General features: G+C 43.9%; 1 protein-coding gene across 1 annotated transcript; it reads right to left on the reverse strand.

Moving 5' to 3' along the window:
* Positions 1 to 377: 377 nt before the first annotated feature.
* Positions 378 to 22,330, reverse strand: LOC311267339 (uncharacterized protein; the record flags this gene model as incomplete). Its single annotated transcript, XM_084370385.1, has 6 exons — positions 378 to 389; positions 7,094 to 7,801; positions 11,174 to 11,860; positions 13,814 to 14,695; positions 17,882 to 18,462; positions 22,309 to 22,330. 6 exons carry the CDS (start codon positions 22,328 to 22,330, stop codon positions 378 to 380), a joined length of 2,892 nt encoding a protein of 963 aa, XP_084226511.1.
* Positions 22,331 to 22,919: the final 589 nt, after the last annotated feature.

Here is a 22,919-nt window from a genome sequence, read left to right on the forward strand (position 1 = left end):
GCTGAGTACAAACTGATTGCAGTTGCAAATTGAAGGAAACCTGCACACACTCTAGCACACGGACAAGATCCACTGTTACACGTGAAAGTGTATGGTAAACTGTATTTAAAGGCTATATTTTCAACTTACATTCACATTCATATCGGAAGCAGCATCCATCATTATCATAGATCTTGACAGGTTTGTTTCCACTGGCACAGATGGTTTGGAAAACTGTGGGACACGGCTTAGGTGTCTTCACGATCTTGCCATTGGTACATGTGGCCGTCGTACAATTGCTTATCGTCCAGGATTCTCCATTCTGGATGGGGATTGAGAAGCAATTATTCATACTGGAATCACAGGTGTATTAAATGTTCACTATATAATTTCTGCTGCTAGAGGGCCCCCTACCAAAACAAAACACAAGAGATCTGCAGAGTTTTATATGGAGAGGAGCCACTGCTCAGCTGCTCAGAGTGAAGTTTGCTTTGCTGGTGATTAATAACAATTGAACAACCACCACTGCTGATGAAAATGTGACTCACATGTTCACACACAAAGTAGTTTTGAAGTTTAATTATGTCGGTCTCATTTGTTAACTTCCCTAAGCCAGTAGTAGCGACCGCGGCCTAATGAAATCCACCATAAACTTGAGTAGACTTGTGGATTTCTCTTGGTTTAAACATTTTTGGGAACATTTTTGATAATGGATAAAATCTTGGACTTCAACAGCTATGAGTTGCTTTTGGATGTTTGTCTCATCTTTAAGGTTTTGAATGGACTAGCCCCTCCACCATTACATGACTTCATAAAGAAAAAATCCTCTAGAGTAAACACCAGAGCACTCACTAGGGGAGACTGTGATGTACAACGGCGCAGGACTAAATTTGGCCAAATGGTGGTGTCCATCAGAGGAACACAGTCTTGGAACACACTGCCAGCTCATGTTAGAAACTGTGACAATTACACCACCTTTAAAAAGACCCTTAAACAGTGGTTGAAAACAACTCAGACCTGCTCTCATGGGTAATCTCTTTGTCTTCTCTCCTTTGTGTATGGACTTTTAACTTTGATATGAAGCAGGACTTATTTTTTGGTAAGATTTCTACATGTTTTATGTAATTGTGTAATGTTGTATGTTTTTTTTTCTATGATACCTGCCTTAGGACAACGGATGAAATTTAGCAACTGTGCTAACTCTGGCATATTTACATTGATGCTTTTGACTGATATGTTGATAAATGTGCATTGTCCTAATCAAATAAATAAATAAATAAATAAATAAATAATGTAAGTACACAACTCAACAATAGGTCTAGTGTTTTTTAGACATTTTAATGCAGAATTCCTGCATAATATATGTTTAATCTTCATATTTTGACATAAATATAATCCTGGTGTTGACCCTCAAATAAAGTAGGATTTTTTTTTAATTACTCATGAAAAATACAATTTCACAGGTACAGAGTTGTACTCTACGCAAACACCAATACTGAACCCATTGAGTCCCCACAGGAATTTTACAATCATGGGAAAAAAATACATTTTAAAAATTACCTTTCTTGGTGGATCAACATTATTGCAGTCCAAGGTAGTTGTAGATGGAGTTGTTGATGGAGTGGGAGCAGATGTGGGAATAGTTGTGATGAGAGGAACTGAGCTCGAAATTGTGGCCTTTGTAGTGGTGCTGGTTGTGCTTGGTATTGGTGTTGTGGGACATAAATTTGGGCGTGAATCAATTTTACAAGATGCATTGCAATATGCAACAAAACACCACCCATGGCCATCAGTGACATTGTACACGATATCCCCTGTAAAAATCAGGTAAAGGTTTAGCACACAAAATTGAAAGATTAGTTGTTCATATACATACATAAGTATTTAATAAGCAAGATATTTATTAAGGAAGGAATAAATAAAACAAAACTTGGTCAAAACCTAGTATATGGTTGCACCATGTTTGGTAAAGTGCGAAAATGTGGCCAATTTATTACTAAGAGTCAGTGGTAGAGTTTACATTATGAATTCTGGGATATGAAATGTTCATGTGCAAAAAAACGTCAGAGTACTCCTTTGTCAGCGGGAGATAATTTAGGAATGAGTCAAATTGTTATTACATTCACAAATTACATTCATAGATTTTTTTTAAAATATATTTGGCTCATTGTTAAGATAGCTGTAGCCCTAAAAAATATGCACTGCTGAGCTCTACCAATTATTTCCACTTGATTTAATTAACAAATTTCCATCTAAGCTTAACTATTCCGCGTTTACGCATTACCATTTACAATTTCATCTTGCCAAATGCTTTCAGTTTGAGCATTTCCCTTTTGCATTTTAAATGTTAGTTTATTTATATATATTTTACATTTTAAGGTTGTCTTATCAATTTACTTTTTTAAACAAGTTCTTTTATGGCCTGATTATTCCTAGTTGTTGTAATAATAATAATGTTATATTGTGTTGTGATTGAGATCCTGACCCACCATGCATCGTGGAAAGAAAGATACGTTTTTTTGCTCAAAATCATGTTACACAATCACCGCCAGTCAATTGCGGGAGTCGTCTGGCTGCCGGGGATGGACACTGTTTTTCGGGCAGAAGTGTGACGAAGAGTCACAGAAACTTTTCCTAGTATAAACTAGTCCTAGTATTTTTTTCTCTCACATAAGTTGCCAAAGACACAAATGCTACCACATTACTGTTGTTTGGTCTCGGAACTTTGCTTTGTGGGTTCAAGTTTTGGACATTTCTCTTTTATTTTGAGCTATATCCAGTGAGACTGTTAGACTGTGACTGCCATCAGATTGTCAACCTGTCCTGCGCTGCCTGCTAACCTTTACACACAGAGGTTGATTCACCTCTGTTACTACCTCAGCTTGCAGAACAGAAGCAGAAAGTAACTGTACCCCCATTCCACCACTGTAACTTTTATTGTAAATTTTATTGCACCTTTAGTCCCGCCTTGAGAAGGCAGTGTGAATGGGGTCAGGGAGAGCTGCTAGATTTACCAACTTAAATTTTAAGCAGCATTAGCTCTTCAATAATAATGACAAGCATTTCAAAGTGGTATTATTAGAGGTTTGAATATTTGACAGTCTCACAATTCAGTTAAATACCAATTCTTGGATGTCTGATTTGTTTCAGAATCAACTTTCGATTCAAAATAGATTCTTGGTTTGATGAATAGAATATGTTGCACTATTTTCAGTCTTGCTTCAGTATACTGTGTGCTAAACCATTCACTGGTGTTCTTAATCTGCTCAAAAACAATAATAAACACAACTGGAAATTTATATAAATGGTCTGCAGCCTTTTTATGTTAAAAAAGTTAACAGCATCAATTTATTAATGAATTAATGAATTTGAAACTGTCATGCCTGTATGTAGCCGACAAAATAACTAAATCACAACACAATAAGGTAATCTCAAGTAATGGAAAGTAATCACATTACATTACTGTCATATTATAATATTTATGGTGAACTCATCGGTCAAATAAAAAAACACCTTTGGACATCACTCTGTAGGGCTGAACGATTTATCGTTTTCTGATCGAAATTGCGATTTCAGACAACGCGATCATGTGATCGCCAAAGCTGCGGTTTTTGCAGCGCTCCTGACTGACCCAGGATCTGTTGTGTCAATTACACATACATGCCGTCTCTCTACCATCCTGCCAAGCTCACCAATCAGAAGCGGCATGCTACTCGTGGACAGGTCACGCTAACCAATCAGTATTAACCTCCTTCCTTAATGGCTTCAGCTGGACCAGAAGCGAGTTAGGGGATCCCCAAAAAAAACAGCGCGTTGGTCATTTTGTCGGAGTATTTCGGGTTTGAGGCTGCAGACATGCACCAGAAATGGGTACTGTGCAAAACCTGTCGCGCTAAAGTTGCAACATCCAGCGGAAACACAACCAATTTATACCGGCACTTGAAAAATCACCACAGGCATTTGCATGACGAGTGTACTGTATGACGAAAAGTCCGGTGAAAAGTCCGGTGAAAATGATACTCAGGCCCACTGTAGCAAACAGATTACAGCATTACAGCACCAATTACAGCATCTTCTGCTAGTGTAACTCCGTATGATAAGAGCAGCCACACCAGGACACCGGAAATTGTTTTGTATTTTATGGAACTTGGGCAGGATCAAGAAATAAGACTCAATAGTGACACGATGGCCGTTGCGGCCATTAGGGTAACTGCAGCCATCAGCCATGCGTGTTTCTTGTTAATAAATACATTTGGAAGCAATTTTAAACTTTAGTTTTCATCCTTGCATTAGAGTAACAGCATTTAATGTTTCAATGTTACTGTACATTGTGAATATTGCACTGAAGCTTGATGTGAAGGAAATCGTGAATCAAATCGAAATCGCAATATCTGCCAGAAAAATCGCAATTAGATCTTTTCCTAAAATCGTTCAGCCCTACCACTCGGGTCATGTTTTTCCTTCAGCGCAATGCATAATTGTATATAATTGGCTGCTGACCCTCGGTTGTACACTACTTTTCATGATGCATTATAGGATACTTTCGGTCAACTATGTAGAGTATAAAAAACCTCACTATACATTCAGACAGCACTACAAAACGGCAAGTCACTTTATAGTCCACTATATAGTGGGAAGTAAGTGATTTTGGACACAGCCACAGGGTGTGGCTTATGAACAAAAAGGAAACTACTATCTCTATTAATAGTTATTTACTTACCAAGCATGAAGCCCAAGCAAATTTCTTGAGACATTTTTCTAGTTTAAAGATGAACGCTTTTTTCATTCTGTCAACATTACGGTATTAATTTATACAAATCAATTCTATATATAATTGTATAATGAAGATGAGTTGGCATGAAGAAAAAGACAATTATTAAGAAGAAAGACAACAGGTGCAACAAATTCTCAAAAAGACAGTTGTATCATGTATACAATTTTTGATTAGTGAAAAAGAGACTTATAAGACTGCTAATAACAAACTAAAGGAAAAATGATGAATGTGAAAATACTAATTAGAAAGTCACCTACCAGGATGAAATGAAGTTCCATTGGCAATGCAGGCACATAATGTTGCATTTGTGGTTAAAACTGATGTTGAAACAACTGTGGTGGTGGTTGGTCCAGAATAGGTTGCACCAGTTGTGTGAACATTTGTGGTGCCTGAAAGTGTCTGTGTTATAGGTCCAATGGAAGTTGTAGCTTTAGCTGTAGATCCAGTAAAAGCAGTTGAAGCAACACTAGTTGTGTTGAAAACAGAAGGTTTTGTAATTACAGTTGTAGTTTGTTGCTTTCCTGTAACTACACTGCTGGTTGTTTCTGGGCTTGTTGTAACAACTGGCACTAAGGTTGTAGTCTCAACAACAGCTGTGGTAGAGATTGCAACAGGGCCTGTGGTGACCTCTGTAGGTGGTTTTGTTGTCCCTTCCGTTACAGTTGTTGCTTCTGATGCAGTTGTTTCTACAGGTTTGACTGTGGTTCCCTTAGTAGTTGTTGTTGATGGTACTTGAGTAGTCGTGGTCCCAACAGATGGTTTAGATGTTACAACAGTTGTTTCTGGGCTTGTTGTTGTGACCCCTGGCGCTGAGGTTGTAGTCTCAACAACAGCTGTGGTAGAGGTTGTAACAGGGCCTGTGGTGACCTCTGTAGGTGGTTTTGTTGTCTCAACCGTTACAGTTGTTGCTTCTGAAGCAGTTGTTTCTACAGGTTTGACTGTGGTTCCCTTAGTAGTTGTTGTTGATGGTACTTGAGTAGTCGTGGTCCCAACAGATGGTTTAGATGTTACAACAGTTGTTTCTGGGCTTGTTGTTGTGACCCCTGGCACTGAGGTTGTAGTCTCAACAACAGCTGTGGTAGAGGTTGTAACAGGGCCTGTGGTGACCTCTGTAGGTGGCTTTGTTGTCTGTTCCGTTACAGTTGTTGCTTCTGAAGCAGTTGTTTCTACAGGTTTGACTGTGGTTCCGTTAGTAGTTGTTGTTGATGGTACTTGAGTAGTCGTGGTCCCAACAGATGGTTTAGATGTTACAACAGTTGTTTCTGGGCTTGTTGTTGTGACCCCTGGCGCTGAGGTTGTAGTCTCAACAACAGCTGTGGTAGAGGTTGTAACAGGGCCTGTGGTGACCTCTGTAGGTGGTTTTGTTGTCCCTTCCGTTACAGTTGTTGCTTCTGATGCAGTTGTTTCTACAGGTTTGACTGTGGTTCCCTTAGTAGTTGTTGTTGATGGTACTTGAGTAGTCGTGGTCCCAACAGATGGTTTAGATGTTACAACAGTTGTTTCTGGGCTTGTTGTTGTGACCCCTGGCACTGAGGTTGTAGTCTCAACAACAGCTGTGGTAGAGGTTGTAACAGGGCCTGTGGTGAACTCTGTAGGTGGCTTTGTTGTCTGTTCCGTTACAGTTGTTGCTTCTGAAGCAGTTGTTTCTACAGGTTTGACTGTGGTTCCCTTAGTAGTTGTTGTTGATGGTACTTGAGTAGTCGTGGTCCCAACAGATGGTTTAGATGTTACAACAGTTGTTTCTGGGCTTGTTGTTGTGACCCCTGGCGCTGAGGTTGTAGTCTCAACAACAGCTGTGGTAGAGGTTGTAACAGGGCCTGTGGTGACCTCTGTAGGTGGTTTTGTTGTCCCTTCCGTTACAGTTGTTGCTTCTGAAGCAGTTGTTTCTACAGGTTTGACTGTGGTTCCCTTAGTAGTTGTTGTTGATGGTACTTGAGTAGTCGTGGTCCCAACAGATGGTTTAGATGTTACAACAGTTGTTTCTGGGCTTGTTGTTGTGACCCCTGGCGCTGAGGTTGTAGTCTCAACAACAGCTGTGGTAGAGGTTGTAACAGGGCCTGTGGTGACCTCTGTAGGTGGTTTTGTTGTCCCTTCCGTTACAGTTGTTGCTTCTGATGCAGTTGTTTCTACAGGTTTGACTGTGGTTCCCTTAGTAGTTGTTGTTGATGGTACTTGAGTAGTTGTGGTCCCAACAGATGGTTTAGATGTTACAACAGTTGTTTCTGGGCTTGTTGTTGTGACCCCTGGCGCTGAGGTTGTAGTCTCAACAACAGATGTGGTAGCGGTTGTAACAGGGCTTGTGGTGACCTGTTTAGGTGGTTTTGTTGTCCCTTCCGTTACAGTTGTTGCTTCTGATGCAGTTGTTTCTACAGGTTTGACTGTGGTTCCCTTAGTAGTTGTTGTTGATGGTACTTGAGTAGTCGTGGTCCCAACAGATGGTTTAGATGTTACAACAGTTGTTTCTGGGCTTGTTGTTGTGACCCCTGGCACTGAGGTTGTAGTCTCAACAACAGCTGTGGTAGAGGTTGTAACAGGGCCTGTGGTGACCTCTGTAGGTGGTTTTGTTGTCTCAACCGTTACAGTTGTTGCTTCTGAAGCAGTTGTTTCTACAGGTTTGACTGTGGTTCCCTTAGTAGTTGTTGTTGATGGTACTTGAGTAGTCGTGGTCCCAACAGATGGTTTAGATGTTACAACAGTTGTTTCTGGGCTTGTTGTTGTGACCCCTGGCGCTGAGGTTGTAGTCTCAACAACAGCTGTGGTAGAGGTTGTAACAGGGCCTGTGGTGACCTCTGTAGGTGGTTTTGTTGTCTCAACCGTTACAGTTGTTGCTTCTGAAGCAGTTGTTTCTACAGGTTTGACTGTGGTTCCCTTAGTAGTTGTTGTTGATGGTACTTGAGTAGTCGTGGTCCCAACAGATGGTTTAGATGTTACAACAGTTGTTTCTGGGCTTGTTGTTGTGACCCCTGGCGCTGAGGTTGTAGTCTCAACAACGGCTGTGGTAGAGGTTGTAACAGGGCCTGTGGTGACCTCTGTAGGTGGTTTTGATGTCTGTTCCGTTACAGTTGTTGCTTCTGAAGCAGTTGTTTCTACAGGTTTGACTGTGGTTCCCTTAGTAGTTGTTGTTGATAGTACTTGAGTAGTCGTGGTCCCAACAGATGGTTTAGATGTTACAACAGTTGTTTCTGGGCTTGTTGTTGTGACCCCTGGCGCTGAGGTTGTAGTCTCAACAACAGCTGTGGTAGAGGTTGTAACAGGGCCTGTGGTGACCTCTGTAGGTGGCTTTGTTGTCTGTTCCGTTACAGTTGTTGCTTCTGAAGCAGTTGTTTCTACAGGTTTGACTGTGGTTCCCTTAGTAGTTGTTGTTGATGGTACTTGAGTAGTCGTGGTCCCAACAGATGGTTTAGATGTTACAACAGTTGTTTCTGGGCTTGTTGTTGTGACCCCTGGCACTGAGGTTGTAGTCTCAACAACAGCTGTGGTAGAGGTTGTAACAGGGCCTGTGGTGACCTCTGTAGGTGGCTTTGTTGTCTGTTCCGTTACAGTTGTTGCTTCTGAAGCAGTTGTTTCTACAGGTTTGACTGTGGTTCCCTTAGTAGTTGTTGTTGATGGTACTTGAGTAGTCGTGGTCCCAACAGATGGTTTAGATGTTACAACAGTTGTTTCTGGGCTTGTTGTTGTGACCCCTGGCGCTGAGGTTGTAGTCTCAACAACAGCTGTGGTAGAGGTTGTAACAGGGCCTGTGGTGACCTCTGTAGGTGGTTTTGTTGTCCCTTCCGTTACAGTTGTTGCTTCTGATGCAGTTGTTTCTACAGGTTTGACTGTGGTTCCCTTAGTAGTTGTTGTTGATGGTACTTGAGTAGTCGTGGTCCCAACAGATGGTTTAGATGTTACAACAGTTGTTTCTGAGCTTGTTGTTGTGACCCCTGGCACTGAGGTTGTAGTCTCAACAACAGCTGTGGTAGAGGTTGTAACAGGGCCTGTGGTGAACTCTGTAGGTGGCTTTGTTGTCTGTTCCGTTACAGTTGTTGCTTCTGAAGCAGTTGTTTCTACAGGTTTGACTGTGGTTCCCTTAGTAGTTGTTGTTGATGGTACTTGAGTAGTCGTGGTCCCAACAGATGGTTTAGATGTTACAACAGTTGTTTCTGGGCTTGTTGTTGTGACCCCTGGCGCTGAGGTTGTAGTCTCAACAACAGCTGTGATAGAGGTTGTAACAGGGCCTGTGGTGACCTCTGTAGGTGGTTTTGTTGTCCCTTCCGTTACAGTTGTTGCTTCTGAAGCAGTTGTTTCTACAGGTTTGACTGTGGTTCCCTTAGTAGTTGTTGTTGATGGTACTTGAGTAGTTGTGGTCCCAACAGATGGTTTAGATGTTACAACAGTTGTTTCTGGGCTTGTTGTTGTGACCCCTGGCGCTGAGGTTGTAGTCTCAACAACAGCTGTGGTAGAGGTTGTAACAGGGCCTGTGGTGACCTCTGTAGGTGGTTTTGTTGTCCCTTCCGTTACAGTTGTTGCTTCTGATGCAGTTGTTTCTACAGGTTTGACTGTGGTTCCCTTAGTAGTTGTTGTTGATGGTACTTGAGTAGTTGTGGTCCCAACAGATGGTTTAGATGTTACAACAGTTGTTTCTGGGCTTGTTGTTGTGACCCCTGGCACTGAGGTTGTAGTCTCAACAACAGATGTGGTAGCGGTTGTAACAGGGCTTGTGGTGACCTGTTTAGGTGGTTTTGTTGTCCCTTCCGTTACAGTTGTTGCTTCTGATGCAGTTGTTTCTACAGGTTTGACTGTGGTTCCCTTAGTAGTTGTTGTTGATGGTACTTGAGTAGTCGTGGTCCCAACAGATGGTTTAGATGTTACAACAGTTGTTTCTGGGCTTGTTGTTGTGACCCCTGGCACTGAGGTTGTAGTCTCAACAACAGCTGTGGTAGAGGTTGTAACAGGGCCTGTGGTGACCTCTGTAGGTGGTTTTGTTGTCTCAACCGTTACAGTTGTTGCTTCTGAAGCAGTTGTTTCTACAGGTTTGACTGTGGTTCCCTTAGTAGTTGTTGTTGATGGTACTTGAGTAGTCGTGGTCCCAACAGATGGTTTAGATGTTACAACAGTTGTTTCTGGGCTTGTTGTTGTGACCCCTGGCGCTGAGGTTGTAGTCTCAACAACAGCTGTGGTAGAGGTTGTAACAGGGCCTGTGGTGACCTCTGTAGGTGGTTTTGTTGTCTCAACCGTTACAGTTGTTGCTTCTGAAGCAGTTGTTTCTACAGGTTTGACTGTGGTTCCCTTAGTAGTTGTTGTTGATGGTACTTGAGTAGTCGTGGTCCCAACAGATGGTTTAGATGTTACAACAGTTGTTTCTGGGCTTGTTGTTGTGACCCCTGGCGCTGAGGTTGTAGTCTCAACAACGGCTGTGGTAGAGGTTGTAACAGGGCCTGTGGTGACCTCTGTAGGTGGTTTTGATGTCTGTTCCGTTACAGTTGTTGCTTCTGAAGCAGTTGTTTCTACAGGTTTGACTGTGGTTCCCTTAGTAGTTGTTGTTGATAGTACTTGAGTAGTCGTGGTCCCAATAGATGGTTTAGATGTTACAACAGTTGTTTCTGGGCTTGTTGTTGTGACCCCTGGCGCTGAGGTTGTAGTCTCAACAACAGCTGTGGTAGAGGTTGTAACAGGGCCTGTGGTGACCTCTGTAGGTGGCTTTGTTGTCTGTTCCGTTACAGTTGTTGCTTCTGAAGCAGTTGTTTCTACAGGTTTGACTGTGGTTCCCTTAGTAGTTGTTGTTGATGGTACTTGAGTAGTCGTGGTCCCAACAGATGGTTTAGATGTTACAACAGTTGTTTCTGGGCTTGTTGTTGTGACCCCTGGCGCTGAGGTTGTAGTCTCAACAACAGCTGTGGTAGAGGTTGTAACAGGGCCTGTGGTGACCTCTGTAGGTGGTTTTGTTGTCCCTTCCGTTACAGTTGTTGCTTCTGATGCAGTTGTTTCTACAGGTTTGACTGTGGTTCCCTTAGTAGTTGTTGTTGATGGTACTTGAGTAGTCGTGGTCCCAACAGATGGTTTAGATGTTACAACAGTTGTTTCTGGGCTTGTTGTTGTGACCCCTGGCGCTGAGGTTGTAGTCTCAACAACAGCTGTGGTAGAGGTTGTAACAGGGCCTGTGGTGACCTCTGTAGGTGGTTTTGTTGTCCCTTCCGTTACAGTTGTTGCTTCTGATGCAGTTGTTTCTACAGGTTTGACTGTGGTTCCCTTAGTAGTTGTTGTTGATGGTACTTGAGTAGTCGTGGTCCCAACAGATGGTTTAGATGTTACAACAGTTGTTTCTGGGCTTGTTGTTGTGACCCCTGGCACTGAGGTTGTAGTCTCAACAACAGCTGTGGTAGAGGTTGTAACAGGGCCTGTGGTGACCTCTGTAGGTGGTTTTGTTGTCTCAACCGTTACAGTTGTTGCTTCTGAAGCAGTTGTTTCTACAGGTTTGACTGTGGTTCCCTTAGTAGTTGTTGTTGATGGTACTTGAGTAGTCGTGGTCCCAACAGATGGTTTAGATGTTACAACAGTTGTTTCTGGGCTTGTTGTTGTGACCCCTGGCACTGAGGTTGTAGTCTCAACAACAGCTGTGGTAGAGGTTGTAACAGGGCCTGTGGTGACCTCTGTAGGTGGCTTTGTTGTCTGTTCCGTTACAGTTGTTGCTTCTGAAGCAGTTGTTTCTACAGGTTTGACTGTGGTTCCCTTAGTAGTTGTTGTTGATGGTACTTGAGTAGTCGTGGTCCCAACAGATGGTTTAGATGTTACAACAGTTGTTTCTGGGCTTGTTGTTGTGACCCCTGGCGCTGAGGTTGTAGTCTCAACAACAGCTGTGGTAGAGGTTGTAACAGGGCCTGTGGTGACCTCTGTAGGTGGTTTTGTTGTCCCTTCCGTTACAGTTGTTGCTTCTGATGCAGTTGTTTCTACAGGTTTGACTGTGGTTCCCTTAGTAGTTGTTGTTGATGGTACTTGAGTAGTCGTGGTCCCAACAGATGGTTTAGATGTTACAACAGTTGTTTCTGGGCTTGTTGTTGTGACCCCTGGCGCTGAGGTTGTAGTCTCAACAACAGCTGTGGTAGAGGTTGTAACAGGGCCTGTGGTGACCTCTGTAGGTGGTTTTGTTGTCCCTTCCGTTACAGTTGTTGCTTCTGATGCAGTTGTTTCTACAGGTTTGACTGTGGTTCCCTTAGTAGTTGTTGTTGATGGTACTTGAGTAGTCGTGGTGGCAACAGATGGTTTAGATGTTACAACAGTTGTTTCTGGGCTTGTTGTTGTGACCCCTGGCACTGAGGTTGTAGTCTCAACAACAGCTGTGGTAGAGGTTGTAACAGGGCCTGTGGTGACCTCTGTAGGTGGCTTTGTTGTCTGTTCCGTTACAGTTGTTGCTTCTGAAGCAGTTGTTTCTACAGGTTTGACTGTGGTTCCCTTAGTAGTTGTTGTTGATGGTACTTGAGTAGTCGTGGTCCCAACAGATGGTTTAGATGTTACAACAGTTGTTTCTGGGCTTGTTGTTGTGACCCCTGGCGCTGAGGTTGTAGTCTCAACAACAGCTGTGGTAGAGGTTGTAACAGGGCCTGTGGTGACCTCTGTAGGTGGTTTTGTTGTCCCTTCCGTTACAGTTGTTGCTTCTGATGCAGTTGTTTCTACAGGTTTGACTGTGGTTCCCTTAGTAGTTGTTGTTGATGGTACTTGAGTAGTCGTGGTCCCAACAGATGGTTTAGATGTTACAACAGTTGTTTCTGGGCTTGTTGTTGTGACCCCTGGCGCTGAGGTTGTAGTCTCAACAACAGCTGTGGTAGAGGTTGTAACAGGGCCTGTGGTGACCTCTGTAGGTGGTTTTGTTGTCCCTTCCGTTACAGTTGTTGCTTCTGATGCAGTTGTTTCTACAGGTTTGACTGTGGTTCCCTTAGCAGTTGTTGTTGATGGTACTTGAGTAGTTGTGGTCCCAACAGATGGTTTAGATGTTACAACAGTTGTTTCTGGGCTTGTTGTTGTGACCCCTGGCGCTGAGGTTGTAGTCTCAACAACAGCTGTGGTAGAGGTTGTAACAGGGCCTGTGGTGACCTCTGTAGGTGGTTTTGTTGTCCCTTCCGTTACAGTTGTTGCTTCTGATGCAGTTGTTTCTACAGGTTTGACTGTGGTTCCCTTAGTAGTTGTTGTTGATGGTACTTGAGTAGTCGTGGTCCCAACAGATGGTTTAGATGTTACAACAGTTGTTTCTGGGCTTGTTGTTGTGACCCCTGGTACTGAGGTTGTAGTCCCAACAACAGCTGTGGTAGAGGTTGTAACAGGGCCTGTGGTGACCTCTGTAGGTGGTTTTGTTGTCCCTTCCGTTACAGTTGTTGCTTCTGATGCAGTTGTTTCTACAGGTTTGACTGTGGTTCCCTTAGTAGTTGTTGTTGATGGTACTTGAGTAGTCGTGGTGGCAACAGATGGTTTAGATGTTACAACAGTTGTTTCTGGGCTTGTTGTTGTGACCCCTGGCACTGAGGTTGTAGTCTCAACAACAGCTGTGGTAGAGGTTGTAACAGGGCCTGTGGTGACCTCTGTAGGTGGCTTTGTTGTCTGTTCCGTTACAGTTGTTGCTTCTGAAGCAGTTGTTTCTACAGGTTTGACTGTGGTTCCCTTAGTAGTTGTTGTTGATGGTACTTGAGTAGTCGTGGTCCCAACAGATGGTTTAGATGTTACAACAGTTGTTTCTGGGCTTGTTGTTGTGACCCCTGGCGCTGAGGTTGTAGTCTCAACAACAGCTGTGGTAGAGGTTGTAACAGGGCCTGTGGTGACCTCTGTAGGTGGTTTTGTTGTCCCTTCCGTTACAGTTGTTGCTTCTGATGCAGTTGTTTCTACAGGTTTGACTGTGGTTCCCTTAGTAGTTGTTGTTGATGGTACTTGAGTAGTCGTGGTCCCAACAGATGGTTTAGATGTTACAACAGTTGTTTCTGGGCTTGTTGTTGTGACCCCTGGCGCTGAGGTTGTAGTCTCAACAACAGCTGTGGTAGAGGTTGTAACAGGGCCTGTGGTGACCTCTGTAGGTGGTTTTGTTGTCCCTTCCGTTACAGTTGTTGCTTCTGATGCAGTTGTTTCTACAGGTTTGACTGTGGTTCCCTTAGCAGTTGTTGTTGATGGTACTTGAGTAGTTGTGGTCCCAACAGATGGTTTAGATGTTACAACAGTTGTTTCTGGGCTTGTTGTTGTGACCCCTGGCGCTGAGGTTGTAGTCTCAACAACAGCTGTGGTAGAGGTTGTAACAGGGCCTGTGGTGACCTCTGTAGGTGGTTTTGTTGTTCCTTCCGTTACAGTTGTTGCTTCTGATGCAGTTGTTTCTACAGGTTTGACTGTGGTTCCCTTAGTAGTTGTTGTTGATGGTACTTGAGTAGTCGTGGTCCCAACAGATGGTTTAGATGTTACAACAGTTGTTTCTGGGCTTGTTGTTGTGACCCCTGGTACTGAGGTTGTAGTCCCAACAACAGCTGTGGTAGAGGTTGTAACAGGGCCTGTGGTGACCTCTGTAGGTGGTTTTGTTGTCCCTTCCGTTACAGTTGTTGCTTCTGAAGCAGTTGTTTCTACAGGTTTGACTGTGGTTCCCTTAGTAGTTGTTGTTGATGGTACTTGAGTAGTCGTGGTCCCAACAGATGGTTTAGATGTTACAACAGTTGTTTCTGGGCTTGTTGTTGTGACCCCTGGCACTGAGGTTGTAGTCTCCACAACAGCTGTGGTAGAGGTTGTAACAGGGCCTGTGGTGACCTCTGTAGGTGGTTTTGTTGTCCCTTCCGTTACAGTTGTTGCTTCTGATGCAGTTGTTTCTACAGGTTTGACTGTGGTTCCCTTAGTAGTTGTTGTTGATGGTACTTGAGTAGTCGTGGTCCCAACAGATGGTTTAGATGTTACAACAGTTGTTTCTGGGCTTGTTGTTGTGACCCCTGGCGCTGAGGTTGTAGTCTCAACAACAGCTGTGGTAGAGGTTGTAACAGGGCCTGTGGTGACCTCTGTAGGTGGTTTTGTTGTCCCTTCCGTTACAGTTGTTGCTTCTGATGCAGTTGTTTCTACAGGTTTGATTGTGGTTCCCTTAGTAGTTGTTGTTGATGGTACTTGAGTAGTTGTGGTCCCAACAGATGGTTTAGATGTTACAACAGTTGTTTCTGGGCTTGCTGTTGTGACAGATGTGTAAACATTTGTGGTGCCTGGAAGTGTCTGTGTTATTGGTCCAATTGAAGTTGTAGCTTCAGTTGTCGATGCTGCAATAACAGTTGAAGCCACAGTTGTTGTTTTCAAAACAGAAGGTTTTGTAATTGCAGTTGAAGTTTGGGGCTTTCCTGTAACTACACCAGATGTTGTTTCAGGGCTTCTTGTTGTGAGCACTGGCACTGATGTTGTAGTTTCAACAACAGCTGTCGTAGAGGTTGTAACAGGGCCTGTGGGGACCTCCGTGGGTGGTTTTGTTGTCTCAACCGTTACAGTTGTTGCTCCTGAAGCAGTTGTTTCTACAGGTTTGACTGTGGTTCCCTTAGTAGTTGTTGTTGATGGTACTTGAGTAGTCGTGGTCCCAACAGATGGTTTAGATGTTACAACAGTTGTTTCTGGGCTTGTTGTTGTGACCCCTGGCGCTGATGTTGTAGTCTCAACAACAGCTGTGGTAGAGGTTGTAACAGGGCCTGTGGTGACCTCTGTAGGTGGTTTTGTTGTCTGTTCCGTTACAGTTGTTGCTTCTGAAGCAGTTGTTTCTACAGGTTTGACTGTGGTTCCCTTAGTAGTTGTTGTTGATAGTACTTGAGTAGTCGTGGTCCCAACAGATGGTTTAGATGTTACAACAGTTGTTTCTGGGCTTGTTGTTGTGACCCCTGGCACTGAGGTTGTAGTCTCAACAACAGATGTGGTAGAGGTTGTAACAGGGCCTGTGGTGACCTCTGTAGGTGGTTTTGTTGTCCCTCCCGTTACAGTTGTTGCTTCTGAAGCAGTTGTTTCTACAGGTTTGACTGTGGTTCCCTTAGTAGTTGTTGTTGATAGTACTTGAGTAGTCGTGGTCCCAACAGATGGTTTAGATGTTACAACAGTTGTTTCTGGGCTTGTTGTTGTGACCCCTGGCACTGAGGTTGTAGTCTCAACAACAGCTGTGGTAGAGGTTGTAACAGGGCCTGTGGTGACCTCTGTAGGTGGTTTTGTTGTCCCTTCCGTTACAGTTGTTGCTTCTGATGCAGTTGTTTCTACAGGTTTGACTGTGGTTCCCTTAGTAGTTGTTGTTGATGGTACTTGAGTAGTCGTGGTCCCAACAGATGGTTTAGATGTTACAACAGTTGTTTCTGGGCTTGTTGTTGTGACCCCTGGCACTGAGGTTGTAGTCTCAACAACAGATGTGGTAGCGGTTGTAACAGGGCTTGTGGTGACCTGTTTAGGTGGTTTTGTTGTCCCTTCCGTTACAGTTGTTGCTTCTGATGCAGTTGTTTCTACAGGTTTGACTGTGGTTCCCTTAGTAGTTGTTGTTGATGGTACTTGAGTAGTTGTGGTCCCAACAGATGGTTTAGATGTTACAACAGTTGTTTCTGGGCTTGTTGTTGTGACCCCTGGCGCTGAGGTTGTAGTCTCAACAACAGCTGTGGTAGAGGTTGTAACAGGGCCTGTGGTGACCTCTGTAGGTGGTTTTGTTGTCCCTTCCGTTACAGTTGTTGCTTCTGATGCAGTTGTTTCTACAGGTTTGACTGTGGTTCCCTTAGTAGTTGTTGTTGATGGTACTTGAGTAGTCGTGGTCCCAACAGATGGTTTAGATGTTACAACAGTTGTTTCTGGGCTTGTTGTTGTGACCCCTGGTACTGAGGTTGTAGTCCCAACAACAGCTGTGGTAGAGGTTGTAACAGGGCCTGTGGTGACCTCTGTAGGTGGTTTTGTTGTCCCTTCCGTTACAGTTGTTGCTTCTGAAGCAGTTGTTTCTACAGGTTTGACTGTGGTTCCCTTAGTAGTTGTTGTTGATGGTACTTGAGTAGTCGTGGTCCCAACAGATGGTTTAGATGTTACAACAGTTGTTTCTGGGCTTGTTGTTGTGACCCCTGGCACTGAGGTTGTAGTCTCCACAACAGCTGTGGTAGAGGTTGTAACAGGGCCTGTGGTGACCTCTGTAGGTGGTTTTGTTGTCCCTTCCGTTACAGTTGTTGCTTCTGATGCAGTTGTTTCTACAGGTTTGACTGTGGTTCCCTTAGTAGTTGTTGTTGATGGTACTTGAGTAGTCGTGGTCCCAACAGATGGTTTAGATGTTACAACAGTTGTTTCTGGGCTTGTTGTTGTGACCCCTGGCGCTGAGGTTGTAGTCTCAACAACAGCTGTGGTAGAGGTTGTAACAGGGCCTGTGGTGACCTCTGTAGGTGGTTTTGTTGTCCCTTCCGTTACAGTTGTTGCTTCTGATGCAGTTGTTTCTACAGGTTTGATTGTGGTTCCCTTAGTAGTTGTTGTTGATGGTACTTGAGTAGTTGTGGTCCCAACAGATGGTTTAGATGTTACAACAGTTGTTTCTGGGCTTGCTGTTGTGACAGATGTGTAAACATTTGTGGTGCCTGGAAGTGTCTGTGTTGTTGGTCCAATTGAAGTTGTAGCTTCAGTTGTCGATGCTGCAATAACAGTTGAAGCCACAGTTGTTGTTTTCAAAACAGAAGGTTTTGTAATTGCAGTTGAAGTTTGGGGCTTTCCTGTAACTACACCAGATGTTGTTTCAGGGCTTCTTGTTGTGAGCACTGGCACTGATGTTGTAGTTTCAACAACAGCTGTCGTAGAGGTTGTAACAGGGCCTGTGGGGACCTCCGTGGGTGGTTTTGTTGTCTCAACCGTTACAGTTGTTGCTCCTGAAGCAGTTGTTTCTACAGGTTTGACTGTGGTTCCCTTAGTAGTTGTTGTTGATGGTACTTGAGTAGTCGTGGTCCCAACAGATGGTTTAGATGTTACAACAGTTGTTTCTGGGCTTGTTGTTGTGACCCCTGGCGCTGATGTTGTAGTCTCAACAACAGCTGTGGTAGAGGTTGTAACAGGGCCTGTGGTGACCTCTGTAGGTGGTTTTGTTGTCTGTTCCGTTACAGTTGTTGCTTCTGAAGCAGTTGTTTCTACAGGTTTGACTGTGGTTCCCTTAGTAGTTGTTGTTGATAGTACTTGAGTAGTCGTGGTCCCAACAGATGGTTTAGATGTTACAACAGTTGTTTCTGGGCTTGTTGTTGTGACCCCTGGTACTGAGGTTGTAGTCCCAACAACAGCTGTGGTAGAGGTTGTAACAGGGCCTGTGGTGACCTCTGTAGGTGGTTTTGTTGTCCCTTCCGTTACAGTTGTTGCTTCTGAAGCAGTTGTTTCTACAGGTTTGACTGTGGTTCCCTTAGTAGTTGTTGTTGATGGTACTTGAGTAGTCGTGGTCCCAACAGATGGTTTAGATGTTACAACAGTTGTTTCTGGGCTTGTTGTTGTGACCCCTGGCACTGAGGTTGTAGTCTCAACAACAGATGTGGTAGAGGTTGTAACAGGGCCTGTGGTGACCTCTGTAGGTGGCTTTGTTGTCTGTTCCGTTACAGTTGTTGCTTCTGAAGCAGTTGTTTCTACAGGTTTGACTGTGGTTCCCTTAGTAGTTGTTGTTGATGGTACTTGAGTAGTCGTGGTCCCAACAGATGGGTTAGATGTTACAACAGTTGTTTCTGGGCTTGTTGTTGTGACCCCTGGCGCTGAGGTTGTAGTCTCAACAACAGCTGTGGTAGAGGTTGTAACAGGGCCTGTGGTGACCTCTGTAGGTGGTTTTGTTGTCCCTTCCGTTACAGTTGTTGCTTCTGATGCAGTTGTTTCTACAGGTTTGACTGTGGTTCCCTTAGTAGTTGTTGTTGATGGTACTTGAGTAGTCGCGGTCCCAACAGATGGTTTAGATGTTACAACAGTTGTTTCTGGGCTTGTTGTTGTGACCCCTGGTACTGAGGTTGTAGTCCCAACAACAGCTGTGGTAGAGGTTGTAACAGGGCCTGTGGTGACCTCTGTAGGTGGTTTTGTTGTCCCTTCCGTTACAGTTGTTGCTTCTGATGCAGTTGTTTCTACAGGTTTGACTGTGGTTCCCTTAGTAGTTGTTGTTGATGGTACTTGAGTAGTCGCGGTCCCAACAGATGGTTTAGATGTTACAACAGTTGTTTCTGGGCTTGTTGTTGTGACCCCTGGTACTGAGGTTGTAGTCCCAACAACAGCTGTGGTAGAGGTTGTAACAGGGCCTGTGGTGACCTCTGTAGGTGGTTTTGTTGTCCCTTCCGTTACAGTTGTTGCTTCTGAAGCAGTTGTTTCTACAGGTTTGACTGTGGTTCCCTTAGTAGTTGTTGTTGATGGTACTTGAGTAGTCGTGGTCCCAACAGATGGTTTAGATGTTACAACAGCTGTTTCTGGGCTTGTTGTTGTGACCCCTGGCACTGAGGTTGTAGTCTCAACAACAGCTGTGGTAGAGGTTGTAACAGGGCCTGTGGTGACCTCTGTAGGTGGTTTTGTTGTCTGTTCCGTTACAGTTGTTGCTTCTGAAGCAGTTGTTTCTACAGGTTTGACTGTGCTTCCCTTAGTAGTTGTTGTTGATAGTACTTGAGTAGTCGTGGTCCCAACAGATGGTTTAGATGTTACAACAGCTGTTTCTGGGCTTGTTGTTGTGACCCCTGGCACTGAGGTTGTAGTCTCAACAACAGCTGTGGTAGAGGTTGTAACAGGGCCTGTGGTGACCTCTGTAGGTGGTATTGTTGTCCCTTCCGTTACAGTTGTTGCTTCTGATGCAGTTGTTTCTACAGGTTTGACTGTGGTTCCCTTAGTAGTTGTTGTTGATGGTACTTGAGTAGTCGTGGTCCCAACAGATGGTTTAGATGTTACAACAGTTGTTTCTGGGCTTGTTGTTGTGACCCCTGGCACTGAGGTTGTAGTCTCAACAACAGCTGTGGTAGAGGTTGTAACAGGGCCTGTGGTGACCTCTGTAGGTGGTATTGTTGTCCCTTCCGTTACAGTTGTTGCTTCTGATGCAGTTGTTTGTACAGGTTTGACTGTGGTTCCCTTAGTAGTTGTTGTTGATGATACTTGAGTAGTCGTGGTCCCAACAGATGGTTTAGATGTTACAACAGTTGTTTCTGGGCTTGTTGTTGTGACCCCTGGCACTGAGGTTGTAGTCTCAACAACAGCTGTGGTAGAGGTTGTAACAGGGCCTGTGGTGACCTCTGTAGGTGGTTTTGTTGTCCCTTCCGTTACAGTTGTTGCTTCTGATGCAGTTGTTTCTACAGGTTTGACTGTGGTTCCCTTAGTAGTTGTTGTTGATGGTACTTGAGTAGTGGTGGTCCCAACAGATGGTTTAGATGTTACAACAGTTGTTTCTGGGCCAAGTGTGCTGAATGTAAATACAGTTGTTGTCGGGCCAGTGGTGGTGGTAATTAAGCAGGGATTCACGGACCTGATTATAGTCCCATTGGCCCCACATTCAGCTGTCATGCAGTGTCCTAGGCCATCCGTGGTGTTGTAGATGGTTTCCCCATATTTGTAGGTTTTTCCATTGATGGAACAATGACAAGCTGCAGAAAGATATTATATTTTATTCCATTTTGCTACAGTAAAAAAACAGAATGAATAAAGACACATATATGTACTTACAGGTCACATTGTAGCTGCATGTTATTCCACTGTCAGTACAGGAGCTTTGAAAGGAGCAAGAAGGATATTGTGATCAGGTTATGACTTTGTTGTATTTTATTTCGAAAATTGCTTTGAGATCTACACACACAGACAAAAAAAGGTTGTAGTTTCCAATTAGTAAAAAATAATTATACCACAACATTTTCGTGTTACATTTACCTGAATGCAAAAGTCTTTTTGCATTGAAGGCATTTTTCATATGCAATAACATAAGAGAGAAGACAGACAGAAAAACAAACACAAGCAAATACAGTAACCCTACCACCCCCTCATCCACATCCCTGTTATGGTAAAAATAAATAATCAATGAACGTCTCCCATGGTTACAACCAAAAAACAAAATAAAATACAATCAAGTAGTATGAGGTCCCAAGTGTTGCTAGAATGTATATCACAAACATTAGGTAGACAGCATAATAATGGAAGGGCCAGGTCCTATACTGCCTAGTTAAGTGGATGTGATGATGGAAGTAAAGCCAGGAAAGAACCCCATATTTTGTCATATTTTTTTTTATTCCTCCTCACACCAAATAAGGTGTGTTATATGATGTTAATTAATTTAATCATTGTCTCTGCAATGGAGGTAGCTCTGAATTCCAATTTTGCAGAATACACTTTTTACCAGCTGTGCTGAGAGTAATATGAAATATTTTATTGTGAAACTCATATTAAGGCCTTGCATACCTCCCGAAATCCATACTCTCTGGTTAGGTGGGATCTTGGTTTTTGCAGTTATTAATTAAGTTAACTAATTAAGTTATTTTAATTACGTATTTCCAAAATTCTTCCAGAAGAAGACAATTCCAGAGCATATGAAGCAAGTCCCATCACAGGTTTTACATCTCTGACAATTTGGAGATGGGTTGCAGTGCATTTTATGCAGTCTATAGTTCATTCTCAAACTAAATCCAGCCATTATCGACTCACTCACATGCTGATGAGAAGTCCGGTGTAGTTTTTTATTCCTCAAAGTGCAGCTGGAGACCCGGGGTGCTTCCCTCCGGCAGGAACAATCCATATAATGAGCATAGGTGGCGACCCAGGGGAAAAGGTCCATAAAACTACACAAAAACTTCGTAATATTCCTCCATACTGCTCGTCCGCTGCAATCAAAGTGTCCTGAAGTGGCGACATCCAGAGTTTACTCGAAACGATGTCATTTAGTGCATTTTTACAGCCTAAACAGTCAATATGATATGTTTACACGGAGGCACGCTCCGCGTTCACGCGAGCCTCCCCGCAGCCTGTGTTTGTGTGTATCTATCGCGAGTCTCGTTCATCTTGTCCAGCGCGGCTTCCGTAGTGCAATCGGCTGCGAGGGAGACTCGTGTGAACACGGAGCGTGCCTCCGTGTAAACATAGCATAGTGACTGTGTAGGCTGTAAAAATGCACTAAATGACGTTTCGAGTAAACTCTGGATTTTGCCACCTCAGGACATTTGGATTGCAGCGGACGAGCAGTATGGAGGAATATTACAACGTTTTTGTGTAGTTTCATGGACCTTTTCCCCTGGGTCGCCATTTATGCTCATTATATGGATTGTTCCTGCCGGAGGGAAGCACCGCGGGTCTCCAGCTGCACTTTGAGGAATAAAAAACTACACCTGACTTCTCATCAGCATGTGAGTGAGTCGATAATGACTGAATTTTGTTTTAGAGTGAACTATTCCTTTAAACTGTATTTGTCTTGTGTTTTGTTAAAAAATAGTACAGTCTGAAAGATTTCAAGGATATTACACCAGCCACTGTCATTATACCTACAGTCAAGGGCTGATTCCCATTTATTCTTACTGTCAATGTTGCCCAGTTACTATTTAAAATGGTGTAAATAGCAGATATCTGCTAACCTGACTCTCGCCAGATGAATTTCGTTCCGCCTAGCTCCGCCCAGCTTCCCTCACATCCATCTGGGATCGCTTCCATTGAGAGAGATTTCTGCACCAGATTTTATGGTCGAGCCAATCAGGACGCAGGGTGGGAGTTTCACAGATGTGACGTAGTAGAGAAGCGACTGTGAGACTGTTTTGATTCAGACAACAATGGCGGCTCGCATCGAGGATGCAAGCGTCAACATTGACGCTGCTATTTCATTCGTGTTGTCCAATCTACCTAACCTGACTCTCGCCAGATGAATTTCGTTCCGCCTAGCTCCGCCCAGCTTCCCTCACATGTGAGTGGAGCTGGGCGGAGCGAAATTCATCTGGCGAGAGTCAGGTTAACTGACTGCTGCTATATCCAAGATGTCGGCTGTTCTGTTTTGATTTTCCCTGCGTCGCTCTCATCAGCGTCACGGGTTGGCTTCGATGTGAGTGGTTGAAGTAGCACGTCAATAAAGATGACGGACAAGTGGCGTATCCAATCATATGCAAGGATTTTTGATAAGGCCCAGCCTTCTGAAACACATCTCCTATGGAGCGATCCCAGATGGATGTGAGTGGAGCTGGGCGGAGCGAAATTCATCTGGCGAGAGTCAGGTTAGATATCTGCCCCTTACTAGTGTTCAATGTTTCAC

The sequence above is a fragment of the Pagrus pagrus genome (genome assembly GCF_965226575.1).
Source record: "Pagrus pagrus genome assembly, chromosome: 1".
Classification (NCBI taxonomy): domain Eukaryota; kingdom Metazoa; phylum Chordata; class Actinopteri; order Spariformes; family Sparidae; genus Pagrus; species Pagrus pagrus.